This window comes from Acinonyx jubatus, chromosome B1 (assembly GCF_027475565.1).
Source record: "Acinonyx jubatus isolate Ajub_Pintada_27869175 chromosome B1, VMU_Ajub_asm_v1.0, whole genome shotgun sequence".
Taxonomy (NCBI): domain Eukaryota; kingdom Metazoa; phylum Chordata; class Mammalia; order Carnivora; family Felidae; genus Acinonyx; species Acinonyx jubatus.
In genome coordinates, this window is record NC_069382.1 from 103,177,167 (window position 1) to 103,199,608 (window position 22,442).

General features: G+C 35.8%; 1 protein-coding gene across 2 annotated transcripts in view; it reads right to left on the bottom strand.

Annotated features, from left to right (window-relative positions):
* LOC106978082 (bifunctional heparan sulfate N-deacetylase/N-sulfotransferase 3) overlaps positions 1 to 22,442 on the bottom strand; it is a 180,536-nt gene that overhangs the window by 97,675 nt on the left and 60,419 nt on the right. For both annotated transcript variants that reach the window (XM_053217007.1, XM_015075727.3), the window contains exons 3-4: positions 20,997 to 21,084; positions 11,815 to 11,969 (exon numbers count right to left, since the gene is read on the bottom strand). In XM_053217007.1, the coding sequence (XP_053072982.1) occupies positions 11,815 to 11,969; positions 20,997 to 21,084 (243 nt within the window). The remainder of the gene's footprint in view (positions 1 to 11,814; positions 11,970 to 20,996; positions 21,085 to 22,442) is intronic.

Genomic DNA, 22,442 nt, shown 5'->3' on the forward strand with positions numbered 1-22,442 from the left:
AATAAATTGGAAGTATGACCTTATTATTGTGAAGTTACTCAGCTCTGGAAAGGAATATATAGTGTTTCATCAACTACATCGTGAGAAAATAATCTTATTCTTCTCATATTTAAAGATACTGAAATCCATGACAATGAAATGGTTGGTGTCTACCAGACAATCTCAGGGATAGGGAGAGTATGGTATCCTGGAGGAAGTACAGATATAGAAGTCCTTGGCTCAACTTTAGTGCTGCCCTTCATTAGTTTTAGGAACTTGGGCAGGTCTCACCAAGCCTCACTTCCCTTGCTTGCTGAGTAGGGGTAATAAAATTAATTACAAAGAGTTGTATACAATGACAGATATAACATAAACAATATTATTGGTCAATTACTATTTAATTTCCTTTCATTTTGTTAATATTCTCTTTTTTTTTTCCTTGGGATGGAGAGAGGGAGAGAGAGTGAGAGAGTGAGAGGCAGGGGGAGGGGCAGAGGGAGAGAGAATCTTAAGCAGGCTTCACACTCAGCAGAGTCTGATGTATGACCTGAGCCAAAATCAAGAGTGAGATGCTCAACTGACCGAGCCACATATTCTCTTTCTGTTTTAAGCAACAAAAAGACAAGGAAAGAGAGGTAAACTAAGAATCCTTCCACATCACTTCTCTTTAAAAAACCTCTTCAGAATTCTTATTTAAGAGGAGACATTCCTAAAGAAGATACACTATCACTATCAATCTTATGTAAAAAATGTTTTACAAAAAAGTATATATTTTTTTCTGGAAAAGTAATTGATATTATGGATAAAATGGGAGGTAAAAATACTCTTGGCAAACCATAAATTTGATAAGGTTATAATAACAATATGAGCAAAAACCGTCCTTGACATCACATACTCCCCTTCAGGCATTACTCCAAGTTAACAACTTAGTTGAAAAACTGAAATGAAATTTAGTATGCCAAATGCATTAAGAAATTCCAGTGACAAAACTTAAGGTAATAATTCAGCACCAATACTGAAATTTAAACTTCATTTTCACTGGTAGCCTCTAAGAAGGAATGATTTGGGGGGATAGATTTTTTTCTAGTCTTCCCTAATAATGGTGTAATCTATTTCAGGTAAGTTTCTATTTAACAGAGCATGCTGCTTTCCTCTCTTTGAGTTCCCTTCAGAATTTGCGAAGTGTCGTCATATCACTGTTGAGTGTTTCATAAGTTAACATGCCACTAAGGGATGTACTTTTGTGAGAATACTCAAAGGAATGATGTAAACACTTGTACCTTACACAGGCCAGGCGGAGTTTTTTGAATTGCTGCAATTTCTTCAAGTAAACACATGGAGGGGTTTGTAGAAATATAAAAAAAATGAATTTATGAAGATTTTTTTTAATGCTGTAGCAAAATAACCAAAAATAAAATGATCTACAGACACAATAGAGGAATCAGAGGGTTTAGTTTAATCCAGCTTTCTCAGAGTTTGAAGTGATGAGTTTTATGTGGACCTTTGGGTCCTTGAGAGGTAATAAAGCTATAAACAATTCAGGGACAGGCTCAAATTCCCAAGGTACTTGCAAACACATTTAATCTTTCTGAACATACACAGGGTTGATTAGAGTAGGAATCTTTAATTATGCCTAGTACCAGTTTTAATTGAAGTTTATTATTCCAGAAAGAATAAAAAAGTTGATACTGCTCTTTGTTATAACTACTGCATACCCTCTGATATTTATAATAGCCACCAGGACAGTTCACACTCGTGGTGCTGATTGCCCAAACACAAGAAATTACATAAATTATATAAACATCTATTTAAATGAAAAACATTGTAAAAAATCAGATTTTAACATTCTGAATTTGTTTAAAATAGCTGTTTAGGGAAGTAATAACATTCTGATTGTAATATTTTGGTAACAGCAGTCAATAACAGTATCAACTACATGGCAATTTTCAGTTATACCAACCATGCTGGTTACATGGGCTTTGGAGCTTGGAAGACCTGGGGTCAAACCCCTTCTCAGCTTTCACTGGCTATATGATTTAAGGAAAATTATATAAGCACTCTGAGCCTCACTTTCTTCATTTTCAATATGGGGATGATCAGCCTCACAAGTGGTTGTGAGGATATTAATTGAGGACATGTAAAAAGCACTAAGCATAATGTCTGGTAAATACATGGAACTCAAATTTCTCTTCCTGCATTTTGTCTAGAGAGTCCAGAAGCTTTCTAATTGAAATGCAAAGTTCTGTTTCATGTAGGGAAATAGCATAATAGAATTTCAAGTTTCACAGCGTTCCCTGATTTGAGCATGAATTGAACAGAACGGGGCATTAAGGAGGTGAGTTTGGATGCTGCTGCACGGATCTAGGTGTAGGGTGAAAGATGTGGAAGTGGAGTGGGGGTCGAAAGCACTGAAATGGAGCAGGATATGGTGCAAAGAAAGAACTCATGGAAATAGCTGAATGATTGTGGACATGGAGGGGGAGACGTGAAAAGGCCAAAGCGGATGAAGGGTTAGCATGTGTGTGGACCTTACTGTCATGTCTTCTTTTGCCATCATTTCCATCTCTGCCATGTTTATGATAACCTCTCTGAAAACAAATGCTTCTTCCATTTTAACTAAATGCAAGGCACTCAAAAAGGAAGGAGCAGTGAAAATTTAGTAGCAGCATGCGTGGATCTGGAAATAAACCTTTCCCCAGCTCCATCCCTGCATCTGACTCCAGCTCACCACAAAGAGTTTCTTGGAGATTTCATAAAGGCTTTAGTTCATTTTGTGCCCAAATAAATTTGGGCAGTGCGGGACTATTTTCATGTAGGACATGTACTAAATTTATCTTTCTTTTTACAAAACCAGTTTAAATTACCGTACATGTGCTGGAGATGCAGTGTAGAATTTTTTTTGTCTCTAGAGAAATACAGGAAAGGAATTGAAGAATAGTTTTCTATACTCTCCAGCTTCTCAGGGAGCATGAAATCTTCCTATAGAATGGAAAAAATTAATCTGGAAAGGAATTTACAACGAAAAGGATTCTAAGTTCCTGATGTAATCAAAACCACTTTCAAAAGTGTAATGATGTATCTAAATAAGAAAAAAAAAGGTGTGCATCTGTAGAATGGGTAGGAGGGGGTATACAGAGCTTCTAAGGAAAAGCAGCAGTTCATACCTACATACTTTAAATAAGTATACACAGATAGAAAATTGGGAGGCTCAAACCTTGATGTTATTTTTGACTTGTTATCTCGTCTGGCTTCCTCATCATCCATCCAATAAGAAGACCTATTGATTCTATTTCAGAAATAGTTTATACATTTCTCTCCTTTATAATTTTACTTCTGCTGTTAGTTTTAAAGCTGTTCTTTATGTCCTCTTCTTTAATTATTTCCATAGTAATCCAATTTGTCTACTTACCTCCAGTCTTTCTGCTTCTCTCCATCCTCAACATTCCCACTCTAATATACTCTGATTTTTGTTTGTTTGAGAGAGAGAGAGAGAGAGAGAGAGAGAGAACAAGCTGGGGAGAGGGGCAGAGGAGGAGAGAGAGAGAATATTAATCAGGGTCTATGCTCAGCGCAGAACCTGATGCAGGGCTTGATCCCATGACCCTGGGATCACGACCTGAGCCGAAATGAAGAGTCGGACGCTCAACTGACTGAGCCACCCAGGCACCCCTAATATTCTCAGATTCTACAGTCTATGTGGAAGTGACTGAACTCTGGGAAGGAGATGACAATGTCATCTTGGAGTTCAAAATGCTTAAAATATGTAATTCTGAAAATAATTAGATGTGAAATTTCAGTTTAGGATAGCAGATTTTAAAACATTCTGATAGAAAAAGGTGAAACGATACACTAGGAATACATTAAAGGAGTATAGCTGAAGAAGGATCGGGGATTCAAAAAATGTAATGCATCCTAGAGAATTATAATTATTCAAAACAAGGAAGAAAACATCTATTTACCATCGTGATTAAGAGTCAGAAATCTCTGAATTCGAGTGCCAGAACTGTGGCTTTGCTTTGTGGATGGGAGTAATTACTAAATAAACCCCTTCAAATATCATCTTTTTGTGTTCTATAAAATAGAGATGAGGTCAGAAGGGTTGAGACAGGAATTAAATATGATTAATGCAAGAAAAAATAAGATTATTAATTAAGAGTTCTAGACACATAATGAAGGGTCAGTAATACTAGCTATTATTTAAAGAAACTACTTATAGGGCCCTCACATTCACCAAGGCTTAAAACAGGTACATGAGATGAAAGCAAGTGCAAATAACCAAAGACAAAAACAACTAACAAAACAAAATAAATAAAAATGGTAAAAAAAAATGAAGGAGGCTAAAGCTCAAAATAAATTTATTTTCCATAAATTGCTAATTAAAAACAACTCTAATCAGCAAAAGATACACAAAGAATTTAATTCCATGTTCACAGTTGGAAAGGAGGAGGCTGAAAAATTTTGATGATTGGGTAAGAAAAGCAGAAATGCCCAATATCTCTTCTGATTCTACTTTCCCTATCAAAGAGAACCGCTCTTCAAAATACGTATGATGGTATAAACATAAAATTAGAATAAAAGACACGAGGAACTAAATTGTTAACTATAATGAACTAAAGTACTTCAGTATTTTCCAGGCTCAGAAGAGCATGTCTTAAGGGAATTAGAAATAATAAAACTTGTAGACTTTTAATTCCTTTGAGACGTGCTCTTCTGAGCCTGTTCAACTTGATCAACAACTTGATGAAGATCAAAAGTCATACTGATAAAGTATACTTGTAAAATATATGGATGACACAAAACTAGGACAGAAGTAATGCATGTTAAATAACAGAATCAATCTTTACAAGTATGGTGATATACTGAAACACTGAACACATGACAAATATGAAATGTTAAAGGGGGAGTTTTAATCACAAAGCTAACATTCAGTTTACAAAAGCTATTGGACAAAAACAAATACCTGAAGGCTTAATAAATAGCTCATGGGCAGAAGGTCTGGCAGACACAGGTGGGATATGATGGTTTAAAAAAAATGTGCTCTTGGCTACATAAATAGAAGTAAAGTACATAAAGGAAAAATATTGTACTGTTTTCTGTTCTGATAATGGTCACACGGGGCAACATATATATGGAAGGAGAATGGCAAGTTAGATGTTATACAATTATGGCAACTGGAATGATGAGGGGATTTGAAAACCTATGGAATGCTTCAAGATACATAATTTAGAGGTATATGTAACTGTATTAATCATGCCTTTTTATTTTCTGTATTTCTGATGCTCTGACATCTGAGACCTTGCTGACCCGGGAAAGACTGCCTCTCCCAGGGCTATCCAGTTCCTAGAGACAGTTAAACACCTATCCAAGAGCATGCTCTTCAAATGTAAACCAACCTGTTCAGGGTCCCTACTCTCAACCACTTCCATTTTTTTGGCTTTTGTTTTGTTTTTTGTTTTCTTTGAGAGGAAAGGGTGCAAGTGAGCGAGGGGCAGAGAGAGGAAGAAAGAGAGAGAGAATCTCAAGAGAGAGAGTGAGAGAGAGAGAGAGAGAGAGAGAGAGAAGAGGGGCTCACCCAAAGCAGGGCTGTAACTCACCTAATACGGGGCTCTAGCTAATGAACCGTGAGATTTCGACCTGAGCTGAAGTCAGATGCTTAACCAACTGAGTCACCCAGGCGCCCCACAATCACTTCCTTCTTAAGCTGAGGAGCTACCTCCCTTCCCTAATCATCTCAGGACCAGGTATAACACCATTAGAAACCTGTTTACCATGCCTTGTCTGGCCTTTCCTGTAGGAACTACAGGATTCCCCGTACTCTCTCTACTGACTCTAGTGCTACACCATGGGGCCTGGATGGTGTGGTGTGCTCTCTCCTCTTTGGAAACTTTGAGTAACAAACCAGCTTTTCAATTGCGGTCGTCTCCTGATCTGATGAGCTCACCATACCCAAATAACAATAAAACCTACATTTTTAAACAGTAATGATAAAATCTTAAGATCTGGAAGAAATATTTATTATGTTTTCATCTACCAAACATTGAGCACCTATGAGGTGTCAATCACCATTCTAGGTAAAGAACCTAGATTAGAAGAAAAACACTACCTGAATATATAGGATTGTATTCCCTCTCCTATGGCTTACTTTCTGAATGTACTTATTTAAGTTCCTTCTAAATCATATAATTGATTGATTATACTCAGGAGTAATATCAAAATATTTACCAGCCGGCATGCTATACCACTAATCATTCAGAAAACTGTTGTCAGCGGTCGAGCTGGAGATAGATGCTGGAAACTCTGAGCCAGGCCCCTTTAGTTGTTGAGCAGTTGGGAGATTTGGGACATCCTGGGGGAGGATGTGAGGTGGTAGTGGGGGTAAGGGTGTTAGCACTGACACATTTCGATATTGGAATCACTATGATGGCCATCCTCGAACTTTTAAGTTGAATATTTGTCCTGATAATACGTCCTTTGGTCTCCTCTTCCATCTCTTGGCCTTACCACGTTCCTTCAGCCATTATTTTTTATGAAGTAAATTATAGACTTCACCATATTGGTCATCATGCTCTGAATAATGGCTAGTGTCTTTTTAAAACTGTGCTACTTGGGTAACTGAAGAAGTGGTTACCAGCTCCAAGTGGACTTTCACATCCTGATTTGAACTCTATTTCCATTAGGACCACAAGAACTGTGCTTTGTTTTCAATATCAATAAAGTAAAAATCGAATGTGTCTTTTTACAAAGTGCTTCATTGAAGTAAAAATGATAGAATTCATTCATTCTCTAGCTGGCAAGCAAACTAATTAAAAGATTATCATATATTCCTTAAGCCAGCAAGTCTTTAAATATATTTTAAATTACATTTTGATACTATAATCTTTATTTCCATATTACAAAAGTTAATGTGCTCACTAATCTAAAAAGTTGTGACAATAGACATTTCAGCTAATGTGAATTAGCAGTTCTGCTGAACTTGGAAAAGAAGGGGGCAAAGGCAAAGGACACTATTTGAAGAGTAATGATAATGCAGTCAAAAAGTACAATACTTGGCAAGATTTTATGTTTCAGGATTAGAAACATTGTTCTACTACTACTAATTTTAATAACAATTGTCTATTACAGTGTTAAGTGTCATCTGATATTGGCAATGAGTTCTTTGATGAAAATTTCCACTAATTATTTTTTTCATTAAAAATTAAGCCACCATAATTTATCAAAAATGTTAGCTCTAATTCTTTAATTGAAAGTATATACATATTGCTGATTGTTTTGAGGCTTAATTGCAATGTTATTTTACTTATTAAATGGAATTTTGTCCAATTTTAAAAGCTGTACAATAGATACTTTATAGCAGATTAAAAAAAACTGTTTATTTTATTTATTTTGAGAGAAAGAGAGAGCACAGGCAGGAGAGGGGCAGAGAGAGAGAGGAGAACAGAGGATCTGAGCCTGACATGGGGCCTGAACTCTTGAAAGGTTAGATCTTGACCTGATTCGAAGTCAGACACTTAACCAACTAAGCCACCCAGGCACTTCTGTACAATAGATATTTCAAACTGTGTTGTAGGTCATTAACAAATGTTATAATTAATCCTTGCTTCAGATATGGGTATCGTGCAAAAAAAAAAAAACACCCTTGTTTACATTTCATTTTAATACCTGAAGCAGCCCATATTTGAAAACTAAAAATATTTTCTAATCAGCCTCTAAAGCTGTATTTCCTGGTGGCTGTAATCATCAAATTCAAGTTTGCCTAAAGGATTTACTTGACCTTCCATAATAAGCTATTAGAGCTTTCAAAGCTAAATTAAAATGGACATCAAATTCCCTTGTGAGACAGAAGTGTCCAATTGTGCAAAAGGATAATAGATCAGATGTATTTGCTAAAACCCAATGAAAATAACAGGTATTTGGTTATAGATGGTGATAGAGAACACTCAGACAAAAGGGCTTTACATCATAGTCTCAGATTCTCTTAGTTGGAAACATACTTCAAATGTTTTCTAACTCCATCGTTCATTTGAATATTGAATTTTATCCATGAGCTCCAGTCTTGTCTGAATACCCACTTGCTCCCAGGCCAGCACATTGCTTCTCTGTATGTTCTTTCAGTTCCTTCACTGGGAGAAACACAAATGCTCATTTTTAAATTCAGAGCCTCTAAGCTGGTGGAGAAAAGCAGGATGCTACCCAGTTTAGAAATGCACTGTTAGCACAGGTTAAGCTTTTCCTTGTTTCATCTAGTGAGTTGGTAGTTGAGGCAAAACTTCCTCTAGAATAATTTCCATTGAATTAAAGCAGTCTTTCTATCTATAGATGACAAAAGAAACTCATTCACGTGGAAAGGTCCTCAGATTTAGTTGTCTCCTTTCCCAACATTTTAGAAACTCTGCCTATCTTAGTTTAGGGGACCTCTGGAAACCTCAGGAAAAAGTTGCCGTATGAGTTCCACCTCTAGTTTTCAATTTCCTTTATGTTATCAGAATTATCAAATATTCTTTTGGATTACCAGACAAAAGGGAAATCTAGACTTACTCCTTCGAACTGGGTTGAGAGGCTAGTGAGAAAGCCTGGGCGGTTACAATATATGCCATTTTAGAAGACCTGGATTTCTTGTCTTAATTCTACCCCCACGAAGCTTTATAATCCTGAGTGAATCACTGTATTTCTCTGATTTTCACTTTCCTTTTCTATAAAGTGAGAATGAATATAATTACAATTCAGGATTGCTATAAGAATTAAAGGAAATAATATGGAATGTATAAAAAACGAAAACCCTTTTCTCATTACCTCTTTAAATTTAGCAGCAAAGCCTCTTCTTTGTAACCCTAATGCCTTGATGGGAAGTAGAAGAGTTAACACATGTTTAGAAAATGTGTAGAATTCACATTAGCCAAATGTCATAGCAATTCAGAATAAGCTTTTAAACTTGAGGATTTTGGTTCCTCTCACCTGTCACTCTAAATGCCTCCCAGGAGCCTAGGCAAAAATTGAAGATGGCAGGTTTCTGATAGTGAATAGAATGATAATCAAAACAACAGCTGCCATCACTGTTTGTGAGGTGCCAATCACTGTTCTCAATTGCTTTACATATATATATTCTCTTTCTTGGGATTATGGCTGGGCGGACTGGTCCTGGATTTGTCTTTTTTCTTATCTGTCCTTTGCTGACTCCCCCCCCCCAAAAAAAATCCATGGGTCCTATAATTGATTAAATATTAAAGAACATATTTGGCCTTATTTCTGAAGATCCTTCATGACTGTTCTCTGCTGCTTTGAGGATCGTAATTTGGGTTGTCAACCTGTACTTAGGAAAGAAATTTTGAAGAAAATGTCCTTTGCTTGGCACTTGAGTGAGGAGGTTAAGAATGACCAAATTTCAGTTCTGAATTATTCAACTCATGATTCTTTTTAGTTGAGAATTCTAAAAAAATGTATATAATCCCTGTGCATGTCTGTTCTCATTATATGCACTTTCAAGTATTTACACTTGTTTTAATACAAACATAATATTCAGTGATCCATCCGTTCAAGTAATAATAGAATACTATTGTTTAGATACTATGTAGCTGCAGAGGAATATAGATAGCAGTTAATGTCATGTTCATCACATTTGCCTTGATAAACTAGTTTTTTGAAAGCTACCAAAAACAACAAACAACAAAAACCTTCCTGCTTACTTCTCCTTTTTAATCTTATACTAATACTTTCTTTTACTCTATGTATTTCTTCTTTCACCATTTCCTTTCTTTCTCCACAGATTAAAGAATAAAAGTAATTTTCTTCTTCACATCCTCTCATGCTGATTAATGTTGCTTATATCAGCAAGTCTTAGACTTTTGAAGATGATAGAATCAATGTTTGCTGCATCGAGATAGGATTTTTAGTGCTCTCCATTAAAAAGTGTGACAATGTTTACACACTCTTACGTGCTGTTCGCTATTTCTGTTTATATTCTAGGGGGATAAAGGAGGCTCTTCATCTCACAAGAGTTTGCAAATTCTATCCGAACATTTTCACAATATCAATATGGAGGACACTATTCTCATTTTCTTGACAAAATATCAGTGCATGCCCATCGTGCACTTGCAGCTGCGTATCTATTTTGGGCAGTCACTGAAGTTCAAAGACAAGTATGGGCTTCTAATGCTATCCATAAAGTGTTTGGCCTTCTATATTCTCAATAGAAAAATGTATTTTATAAATTCTTACTTTTTATTGTGCACCTTTAAGTAAGGTACCATGTGGATCAATTACCTGAACATCCTGGCTCCAGTTTACATAGAATACACTCTATGATAAGTGAGTGTCCGTACTCTGAAATTCTAAGTGGCCAAAAAGCTAACAGTTGTATGGTCAGGTGGCCGGCAAAGGGAGACATAACCCTTGACAACCACAATCTCTTACGTCATTTCAGGGTGAAATATGTTAAGAAATAGAACTATAATGTTTAAGAACATATAACGTTGGGAACTATACTGTTTAAGGACTATAATGATGAGAAAGGCATATATGTGGAAAAGCCTCAAAGTTGAGCAGTTGTATTTGAAATCAATCATTTCTAGTTATGGGATTAGAACTTTAAATCTCTGGTAAAACATTTTCTGTTTGTCAAGGGAGCAATTATATTTTAAGTTTTTCAAAATCATATTTAAATTAACCATCATTGTGTATTTTAATTCATTTTACACACTGGGATAAGTCTACAATTAGTAGGATTTGCTTAGGAACATGATATGATGGTTTTAGAATTATTCTCAATATAAATAATTTATGAACTTTGTAATATCAGCTTTATGGTTTGGAAATAAAAAATGCTATAATAGACAAAAATATATTACATTTCAAATCCTTTTTGAATGATAATTTCTGTTGCCTTGATCATTTATTCTACAAATACTTATTGAGTACCTTCATGATATAGGAGCTGCCATGCCGTGATGAACTGAATATAGTTCCTACCCCAAGGCACTCCCTGCCCAAGGTGTGAGAATGCTGGGTAAATAGACAAATGCCTATCTGGAGTCCTCCATGTGTTTGTGTGCCATTAGTATTATTCACAGAAACAAACATGCTATATTGGGTTGTTAATCACTATATACCATCCCTGCTGCTTACAGCACATTTTCTCATACACTGTACTTATTAGAACTTCTACTGTAAATTTCCCTGTCAGGAAGCAGAAAGCCTTCAGTAGAAAACAGTGTACCAGTCAAGTGAATGTTCCATCACTATAACATATATGTTTGCAATGTGTTTAAATGGTTTTCCTCCCGTTTCCATTACCTTTCTGACTCAGTCTTCATTACCTAGTGCCCACATTATGGTCTCCTTACATGGTCTTTTCCCTCAGCCTCATTACACTCCAGTGCTTCCTGGCACGTAAATTTTATTCTTATTTCAGGTGTACCTAGAGTCCTGTTTCCACAAGTACATTTTCCTGGCCACTCCCAATGACACTTATTTCTCTGAACTGTGGGTTCTTATATCTGTACAGTTTAGTAGTAGGTTATGGAATATCTCATTTTGTTGGAAAATTGTTTTGTGTGCATATTTTGCCTTCCTAATATAGCAAGAAGCTCCTTCTGGACAGAGTGCCATGTCTTATGAGCTCTGACTAAACTGTCTAGTAGGTAAGTCTTAGAGTGTCTTGTGAAGTTTTTCCTAAATTAGAACCCTCAAAGTATTAGGCATAGTACTGAGCGTCCCATAGAAATTCAAAAGTCACATGCTGAAAGGCTAAAATACCAACTTGTTCTAATGTCAGTGTATACTAGCTCAATGTAATATTCAAAAGAGTTACTAAGGCAAATTTTTTGATTGAGAGTTACTTACTAAGGCAAATTTTTTGTTGAGAATCATTTGCTCCACCAAAGATGACTCATTATGGAAGAGGTGGGGTTGCATATGGCTCCACATATGAGGAAACCACCAAAACTCATCCACAGACCCCAGAAGATGGTCATCCCCTTCATCTTCTTCTTCAGTTCCTTTGGAGGAAAAAAGATTATTCAGTTAATCCCAGTTGCAATGATTGTCTGCCTATCTATATAAATTGCCTATTTATCCATCCATCCATCCATCCATCCATCCATCCATCCAATTACATACACACATATATGTACTTAGAAGACACCATTTATACTCTTTTTGATACATATAAGGCTTGAACATGAAATGTAGCAAAGGAAAACCTGTTACTTGGGGAACAACAAGAGACTGTGACAAAGCTCTTTTAAAAGTTTTTCAACATAAGACATAGGTATAAAATCACTGCAAAATGGAAATACACAACCATTCCCAAGGACATTAGAACTCTCTTATTGTATTTGTATTAACCTGTAGTTTGGAGGAAATGGAGGGATGAGTAGGAAATTGAATTAAGGGAATACGAGTAAAGAAATGAGTGGCAGAGCTCTAGCAGTAGGTCTTTCTGATATAGGTTGTGACATCATAGTCACAAAGGAATAATTCTATAATTTATTTGGGTTCCTCATTAGCTCTGAGAAGAAGCTACTCAGTATTTAATGAAAAATATGGCATAAACAAGGGGGAAAAAAGGAAATGTAGAAATTGTTATTGGGTAAATGAGAGAAAGCGGAAGGGAAGAAGGGAGAAAGGATGAAAGTGAAGGAAAGAGGCTGAGAAGTGATGAAGTCATAGTAAAACAAGCCAAGCTGATCCTTGGTGGACTCATGTTTCTCATGCTTGACCTTTTTCTCAAGTTCCTGGAAGCAGACTTTCCATCAAGAAACTCATATTTCTGGGGCACATGGGTGGCTTAGTCGGTTAAGCATAAGACTGTTGATTTCAGCTCAGGTCAGGATCTCACGGGTTCGTGAGATCAGTCCCGCATCTCAGGCTCTGTGCTGACCCTGTGGAGCCTGCTTGGAATTCTCTCTACTTCTCTCTCTGTGTCTCCCCTACTTGCACACATGCTCTCTCTCTCTCAAAATAAATAAACATTAACAACAACAAAAAGAAACTCCTATTTCCTTGAGAGTCAGCCCTGTTGTTATTCCTCTGATTTCTTCCTTTTTAGTCATGTTTTATTTCCTCCATTTTCCCTGACCAGCAGTTTAGCTGAGTGTGGGAAATTCCACAGTTTTCTTGAGGGGGATGGGACTCTCTTTGTTTCTTCACTGAAGCATGACATGAGAGCACTTTAAGGTGCCTCACCACTTTCCCGGCATATCATAAGATGATATTAATCATCACAAAGTTTTGCAACAACACTGAAATTTCAGCCACAACACTGAATCTAATAAACTCTTAGAATATAGAATAGTAGGTTCTTCAAATGATGTCCTCTCTGTGTGGAGAAAATCTTCTCTCATATTTTCAAAAATTTCATTTTTCTGATATGACGGGTTTCCATGGTGCCTTACAGGCTAAAGATGGAGGGTGCACTGCTGCTCTGACCCAGCCAACCAAGCCGGGTGCCTGTTACTACTGTTTTCTATTCATTTTTGCAAGAGAAGGAAGGCAGAGTCCATTGGCAGGAAAAGAATCATGTCCTATGATTTACTGGGCAAAGAAAGTGACTTACTAAAGATAAAGGTGTAGTATGAGGCTGCACACTCATTCTAATTAAAAAATTTTTTTTTAATTTATTTTTGAGAGAGAGAGAGAGAAAGTGAGAGAGAGAGAGAGAGAGAGAGAGAGAGAGACAGGGTGTGAGTGGGGGAGGGGCAGAGACAGAGGGAGACACAGAATCCAAAGCAGGCTCCAGGCTCTGAGCTGTCAGCACAGAGCCCGATGAGGGGCTCTAACTCATGGACTGCGAGATCATGACCTGAGCCGAAGTTGGACACTCGACTGACTGAGCCACCCAGGAGCCCCTTGTTCTAATTTATATAGGAAGAACAAATATTAGTAATGTAGGATGAATAGAATAACATAATACTTCAACAAGGACAGACTTCAGTTTCACTTTCATATGATTAAATACTTGTTAATATAAAGGAACTTTTTTTCTTTATATGTAAAGGGCACCTTTAAATTTAATGTTTTAGTTCCCTAATTTTTTCCCTCTTCATCGCACACCCATGTTACCATAATATAGTGAAACAAGGATAGCTTTTAGAGTCAGAGAAGTCTTTATTTATAGGTTCCAATACATTTGAATTGTGTGATTGTAGGCAAGTCACATAACCCCTTAATGTCTGTATTTATATAGGTAAAAAGATGGATCGCAATACCTATTTTATTCTTTTTGAGAAGAAGTGGTACTATAATCCTGGCACCTATTGGATAATCTAAAATGCCTTTTTCCTTTCTTTTTTTATTTCCTACTCTTGTTCTTCTTGTGTCTTTTTCAGGTCTCCTTGAGTTTCGTTTTATTTTTTTCACAATGATACTGCATCAGAGTGTGGGGGAAGGTGTCACCTGCATGTTATGTGGCAGATGCCAAGACCAAGGCATCAAAATTAACTGACTGGCCTGATTAATGAGTTACCAGCTTCGGGTTTCTGAGTGATTATTTTACAGCTCAGGGAAGACTTCTAGAGAGGAATGCAAAGGAATGGGAATATGGAGTCAGGGTTTAGAATCTCTGATGACCCCAATCATTGCAGGGTTTTGAGTACTGCTATCTTTAGGTGATAAATATGGTGGCCCTGGTGAAGAAGCATTTGTTACATGTGACTGGCGATGCTTAAATACATGTTTTGTTTGTTTGTTTCGTTTTTGTTTTTGGACACAAGGATGATGTCATATAGTTTCACCACAATTAAACATCTCTACTTACATCCAAGAGACTCTCCTCTTGCTTAGCATTTTGTATGTCCTCAGGATACCATATCAGCGAAGATTACAATCAGTTACTTATTGCAGTTTTACGGTCCCACACTGAAAAAAGGCATAAGTCTCTTGGGGTTTCCCAGTAATCAGTTTGTTTCTGGCTTCCACCTCCTCTGGATGCAGTGAATGTGGGTAGAGGGAGATGAGATTTCCTAGATTATGAAAAGTCACTCCTCCTACTGCTTTAAATCTCTATTCCCTGTCCCCTGTAACTCCTATCTTTCCTGCACCTTTCTTGTCATCTCCCCTTTGCTCCTTTTTCTACCTGGACTTTACACAAAGTTTATTTATCAGGACAGTGGAAAGGTAGCTTTGGAAAGATAGCTCAGGCGTTTGTTGTTCTTTCCTGAATACCATGGTGAAATCTGCTATTAAAATATTTATACATTTGAATCATGCAGGTATTAGACAAATGATGTCTGCCCTTTGATGGATTTATATAAATTCATAGTAGGCATAAATATATGCCTTTCCCTTTTCCTTTATAACTCTTTCTTATCTGATTTCACTTAATCCTACTTTGGGTATATTTTGTATCACAATTATACTGAGAATAAATGTCTATTGCTTATTACTTTAAACATTACGATAAAAAGCAGTTGAAACATAGCTGTGATGGGCTGTCCTGGGCTCTTGCCACCCTTTTATCTCCTGACTTTTGCCCACCTTTGTTAGAACTGGAGGAAGAGAGAACTAGAAGTCAAATTCCCCAATTTTAAGTGTCATTTCTTAAATTGTTACAAAACTATGCTGAAATCTAATAAAGTTAGTGCAAATTATTATTTATTTTGTATCTATTTAAATAACTTATCTTTCAGTATTTTATCTTCAATTTTTCCTGCCATGATATTTAAAATCATCATTGATTGAGACTCTACCTTTTGTCGAGCATTGTGTTAACTGTTTTATAAGCACCATCTCATTTAATTCTCACTACAACCTTATGAGGTGTGGGCTACTACTAACTCTATTCTTCAAATAAGGAAACTGATATTTGGAAAGGTGAAATAATTTGTCCCAAGTCACTGACAAGGTTGGTACAGAAGCCAGTTTCTTACTGGACATTTTTATTGTGAGGTGTGGGAAGTGCTCAAGTAAGGAAAGAGGACAAATATTTCAGAAACAAAAAGGAAGGAGAGCAACTGCCTAGAGACATTCTTTAGCATTCAGCATTGGACAAAAAATTGAGTTGCCAGAAGTTTTTTGTTTTTTTTTTTTTTAATTTTTGTTTTGGGAAAGAAAGCTTTTAATTATTCTTAGTATTTTAGAGTGATTTTCTTTCACAACAAAACATGGTCAAATTTTGTCTCTGACCTATAAATTCTTTTTGTTTTAATTTAGAAATTTATTTTATTTATTTATTTTTATAATTTATTGTCAAGTTAGTTAACATACAGTGTAGTTTTGGCTTCAGGGGTGGATTCCAGTGATCCATCACTTACCTACAACACCCAGTGCTCATCCCAACAAGTGCCCTCCTCAATGCCCGTCACCCATTTTCCCTTCTCCCCCACCCCCCAACCCTGATCAACCCTCAGTTTGTTCTCTGTATCTAAGAGTCTCTTATGGTTTGCTTTCCTCTCTGTTTGTAACTTATTTTTCCTTCCCTTCCCCTATGGTCTTCTGTTAAGTTTCTCAAACTCCACATATGAATGAAAACATATGGTATCTGTCTTTCTCTGACTGACTTATTTCACTTAGCATAATACCTTCCAGTTCCGTCCACATTGTTGCAAATGGCAAGATTTCAATATTTTTCTTTTCTTTTTTTAATGTTTATTTATTTTTGAGAGAGAGTGAGTGAGCAAGTGTGCTAGTGGCGGGCAGGACAGAGAGAGAAGGAGACACAGAATCTGAAGCAGGCTTCAGGCTCTGAGTGTCGGCACAGAGCTTGACGCAGGCTCGAACCACGAGCTACAAGATCATGTCCTGAGCCAAAATCAGACGCTTAACTGACTGAGCCACCCAGGAGCCCCAAGATTTCATTTTCCAACGCTGAGTAGTATTCTGGATATATATATATAATATATATTTTTCATATATATTTTTCATATATATTATATATATTTCTGTGTATATATATATATATATATATATATATATATATATATATATATATCACTTCTTCTAATCCATTCATCATTTGATGGAAATTTGGGATCTTTCCATAATGGGCTCCAAATTCTAACCCAGATAAACAACTCCAAATTCAGAGCCCTTAACTATCATTCATTGACCAAATTTGGATTTTAGAAATAAGATCATCATTTATGAATTCGATATAATATTGCTCTTTACATTGTTAATTAATTCTGTAATATAGTTAGAATTTACCAAGACTGCTGGTTCTCCATGATCTGGGAAAATATACAAACCTAAAGTATCTATAGATAAGGGGAAGGAACCTTTTGCCATTCAGCTTCCTTTATTAAGGACTGCCAATTAAATATTAAAAATGCAATTTATCTAATGCATAAGACTTGGGCTCTGCCTGATCTAAAGTTAAGACTGTTTTTGGCACTTAACTAGCTGTATGACCTTAGGCCCCTCTAAGTTTCTATGTTCTTATCTAGAAACAGGGTAACATAATCTTTAACTCCTAGAATTCATTGAGAAGGTACATGAAAAGTGATTAGCTAAGTACCTAGAATGTGGTGCTGCTCACTAGAAGGGAACTATGATTTTATTTCCTTAATCTCTTTACTTCTCAAAAAATCCACAAATGCTTCGAAAACTAAATATATATCAAACGAGATGGAACCTCTTCCTGAAAGAAAGTCTTACTATTATGATAGTGCTATTTTTCTCCTTCCCTTTGAGATTGAATAAAATAGAATTTTTAATAGGATAAGGAATTACATATTTAGAAAGACAATATAATTCAATTAAACTTTACAATATCTAATTTTTGAAAGATTAGGAGTATTAAACTTTACATCTGTTCCCACTAAAAAATGACTTTATTGGTTTTAGATAAGCCTAGCTAAGTTGCGTGGAAGCTTTCATATCATATGCAGATAACAAGATCCCTTCAAGCCTTGGCCTTAGCTTTCTCCTGTGTTCTACTTTCTTTGGCTTAAGTAGTGGCCATTCTTACTGTGAGCTGTGGGAAATGCCCACGTAGGGGAAAAGGACAAATATTTCAGAAACAAAAAGGAAGGAGAGTAATGGCTAGAGTCAATCTTTCACATTCAGCATTAGGCAAAAAAATAAGTTGCCAGAAGTGTTTTCTTATTTCTATTATGTTTGGGAAAGAAAGTTTCTAGTTATTCTTAATATTTAGAGTGAATTTCTTTCACAAGGCAATGTGGTAAAATTTTATTCTCTGACCTTGTTTCATATAAATACTAATAGTTAAATGGGATTTTACTTTCACTCAATCATTTGTTCATTAATTCATTTTCAGTAGTCATTGTTCTAGTTGCTGGTGTTACAACAGTGAAGACTTCATGGAGTGCTCATTTTAGTAAGGGAAGAGATGCAATGGATAAATAACTTAAAGACAAAGTACACCCACTCATGATAAAACTCTTAGCAATCTAGGAATAGAAGGAGCTCTTTTAAGCTAATAAAGAGTGTCTACAAACTAGTCTGTTGAAAGAATTCCCCTTGAGAATAGGGAAAAAAAAAACTACTGAAAGATTTCCCCTAACGTCAGGAATAAGACATGTGTCATCATCACCACTTTTACTTAATGTTGTACTGGAGAGCTAACCTAGTGCAATATAGGTAAGGAAGAGAATTCACAAGGCTCAGAACCATCAACAAAGAAATGCAAAATGAAATAAAAAACAAGACACCACTTGATATTGCATCAAAAAGCCCCACCAAGGAATGAATCTAAAAACAGTAGAAGTTTTATCAAGTGCAATTAAAGATGACCTAAAGGCATTCAAAGATTGGAAGACTCAATATTTAGGATGGCATTTCTACCACAAATTAATAGATTTAATGCAATCTTAATAAAAATTCTACTAATTTCTTTATGGACATTGGTAAGCTGATTCTAAAAAGTTATATGAAAATGCACAGGGCCAAGAATTTCCAAGGCAATCTTGAAGAAGATGAGCAAAACTAGATATTAGTATTAAGTATATTAGTATTAGTATTTATTAGCAGAAATTAGTATTAATTACAAAGGTACAGTAAACAAGATCGTGTGACGTACACAAATAGATCCAATGAACAGGAGAGTGTAGAGTCCACATATATGGTTATATATGACAGTGATGACACTATGGTGGAGTGGGGAAAGGATGGTCACTTAATACTTGGTGCCAATTAGATATCTTTGTGGAAAAAAGAAGGTATCTTGACCTCTATCTCATACATACAAAAAAATCAACTCCAGATGGATTTCAGATTTGTAAGTTGTAAGAACATAGAAGCATATTTTTATGATTTTATAGTATGCAAAAATATCTTTAAAAAGACACAAAAAATCGACCATACAGAAACAAAAAGATGAACTAGGCTACATTAAGTATTTTTGGTCATCAAAAAACACCATTAGGAATGTGAAAAGAAACCTGAAAAATAGGAGAATGTATATTTGCAACATATGTAACTGACGAAGGGCTCATTAAGAATATATAAAGAAGAAAAAGAAAAAAATAATACATAAAGAATTTCTACAAATCAACAAGAAAAAGCAAGTAACCTAACAGAAAAAAAATCTCAAATAATTCACAAAAGAGGATCTCCAAATGGCCAATAAATATATGAAATAAGCTCAATGTTACTGCTCATGAAAGAAATGTACATTAAAACCATAAAATATCTCTATGTGCTCACCAGAAAGGCTAAATTTAAAAAGACGAACAATATCAAATGTTACTGAGAATGTGGAATAACAAGAAAACTCATACACTGTTGGGAATGAAAATCAGTACAACCATTTTGAAAACTTGGCATTTTTCTACTAAAGTTGGCCATAAGTGTGCTATATAACTAAAAATTCTACCCCTAGTTGATAACCAACAGAAAAAAAAAATAGTTATGATCTCTGAAGGATAGGTACAAAAGTGTTCTTAACATGATTAGTCAAAAAAAAGCCAAAAACTAGAAAAAAACCCCAACATCTACATTGGAAAGGAATGGAATAAGGAAATTTTGATATATTCAAACAATGGAATGCTATAAAGCAATGAAAATGAAAGAATTACAACTATACACAATAATATCTGTAAAACCAGAATGATATTGAACAGGGACACCTGGGTGGCTCAGTCACTTAATAGAACAAGCTGGATACAGAGGAGCTGATACTGTATGATTCCTTTTACACACATCTCAAAGCCATGCAAAATAATTTATGATATTAGAAGCCAGGATACTGGTTTTCTTTGAGAGAGGCTAGTGACTGTGAGGAAGCACAAGGTAGGTGGGTGCGGGGATTCTGGTAGTATTCTCTCTCTTGATTTGCATGCTGGTTTCTTAAAATTCATTGAGCACCACATTTACTACTTATTGCACTTTTATATATGTAAGTTATACTTCAGTAGAAAAGGAAGGCCATTATATAATAACATGATGAATAAATGTTCAAACCATAAACATTTTGTAAAGGTTAAAAAATGCTATCTTAAGGGGGCGCCTGGGTGGCTCAGTTGGTTAAGCATCCAACTTTGGCTCAGGTTATAATCTCACAGTTCTTGGGTTTGAGCCCCACGTCGGACTCTGCGCTGGCACCTGAAAGCCTGGAGCCTGCTTCAGATTCTGTCTCCCCCTCTCTCTCTGCCGTTCCCCCACTCACACTCTGTCTCTCTCAAAAATAAATCAATAAACATTAAGAAAATGATATGCTAAATTGAATTGAATAATATGAGGAAAATAGAATAGGACAGAGACATGGAATGTAGGAAGATGTAAGAAAAGGTGTCATAAAATTTATTTATTTATATTTATTTATTTATTATTTTAAATTTATTTAATTAAATTCAAGCTAGTTAAAATACAGTGTAGTATTGATTTCAGGAGTAGAACCCAGAGATTCATCACTAACATAGAACACCCAGTGCTCATCCCAACAAGTGCCCTCCTTAATGCCCATCATCCATTTAGCCCATTCCCTACCCCCCTCCCCTCCAGCATCCCTCAGTTTGTTCCCTGTATTTAAGAATCTGTTATGGTTTGCCTTCCTCTCTGTTTTTATCTTATTTTTAAATACAGTAGTCAGAGAGGCCTTTGAGAGTAATTAACCGCTTTTTTCTTACCTGTATGGTAAAATTTTCCTGAAAATCCAAGGTTGAACGTAAAATTTGTGATTTGTGCACGCAAAAGATTCTGAGTGTCAAGCAGGGCCTGAAATACATAATTAAAAAACAAAAATCAGGTTAGAAAATGTCATTGAGAAGTTTTAAAAGATATCTTCCTTTTGCATTCAAAGGGTAAAACTACTCCTTTATACATGAGAGAATTAAATGATGGAAAGTAGTGTCTTTACCAATTTACAACCGGAGAGATGCTTTCAAGATAACATAAACATATACACATATTTATCCTTCAGCTTGCAATAAATTAGCAAAAAGTGTCAGCTAGAAAAAGGAAGTTACATGAAAAGTTTATTCTGCATGTATTAAAGGAACTGTTATCTAGTACATAAAATATATCTCCTTTCATTTCTCAGGGACATAGATCACCAATTGTCAAAAGAAGGACACTCTTTAAGTGAAACTATGCAAGAACATATGTTGAAAGGAAACATTGTTATTTCTCAGATATGCCTTTGGTCTTCAAAATCCAAGACTTTTCAATCTTTAAGTCTTAGATTCCCACAAGGCAGTGATTGTTCTTCAGAAGAGGATATCATGATAAAGTAAATCTCTAATTCGGCCTTTCATTAAAAAACAAACAAACAAACAAACAAACAGCCCTACTTTTGAAGGTAAAACTTTTTAAAACAGAGTTTTAATTATTACATCTTATAAAGTATTTACCATGCTACGAATTAAAAAAAAAATTAAGGCTATTTATATTGAGAGAGATAGAGACAGTGTGAGCAGGGGAGGAGCAGAGAGAGAGGGAGAGAAGGAAAATCCCAAGCAGGCTCTGAACTGTCAGGACAGAGCCCGATGTGGGACTCAAACTCATGAAATCATGAGATCATGACCTGAACTGAAACCGAGAATTGGATGCTTAACTGACTGAACCACTCAGGCACCCTCATGCTATGAATTTTTAATGGACTTCTTTTCTTTCTGCTCCTTCTTTTCTTCCTCATTATTTAAGTTCCTATTCTTATATTTCTTTTCTCCCTGCCACCCTCCCTACACAGACAACTAGGCAGAAAGTAACACTATAGACTAGATTTGTGAAAGATCTTAGTTAATAACTTCTTTTACACACGAGGAAACTGAGGAGAAATGAGTTGCCCATTTTCACAGGTAAAATTAGTGGTAAATTGTAGACTAAGGATATAGATTGCCTGATTCCATATTAGGTACCCCTTTTCCCACTTTCCATAGTTACAACTGGGTCCACAATAAAATCTTCTTATTTTAGCAGCATAGCTGACACCTGGAAGCCTTGCCCCATCATGTTCAAGGTCTCGGTCTTTATTGGGTAGCTAAATAGATAGACCTTTTATTCAGAGATTATCCCTTATCTGTGGACATAAGTGATTCTCCTTATTGTGTAAAAACAGAGGAAGAGGACTTCTG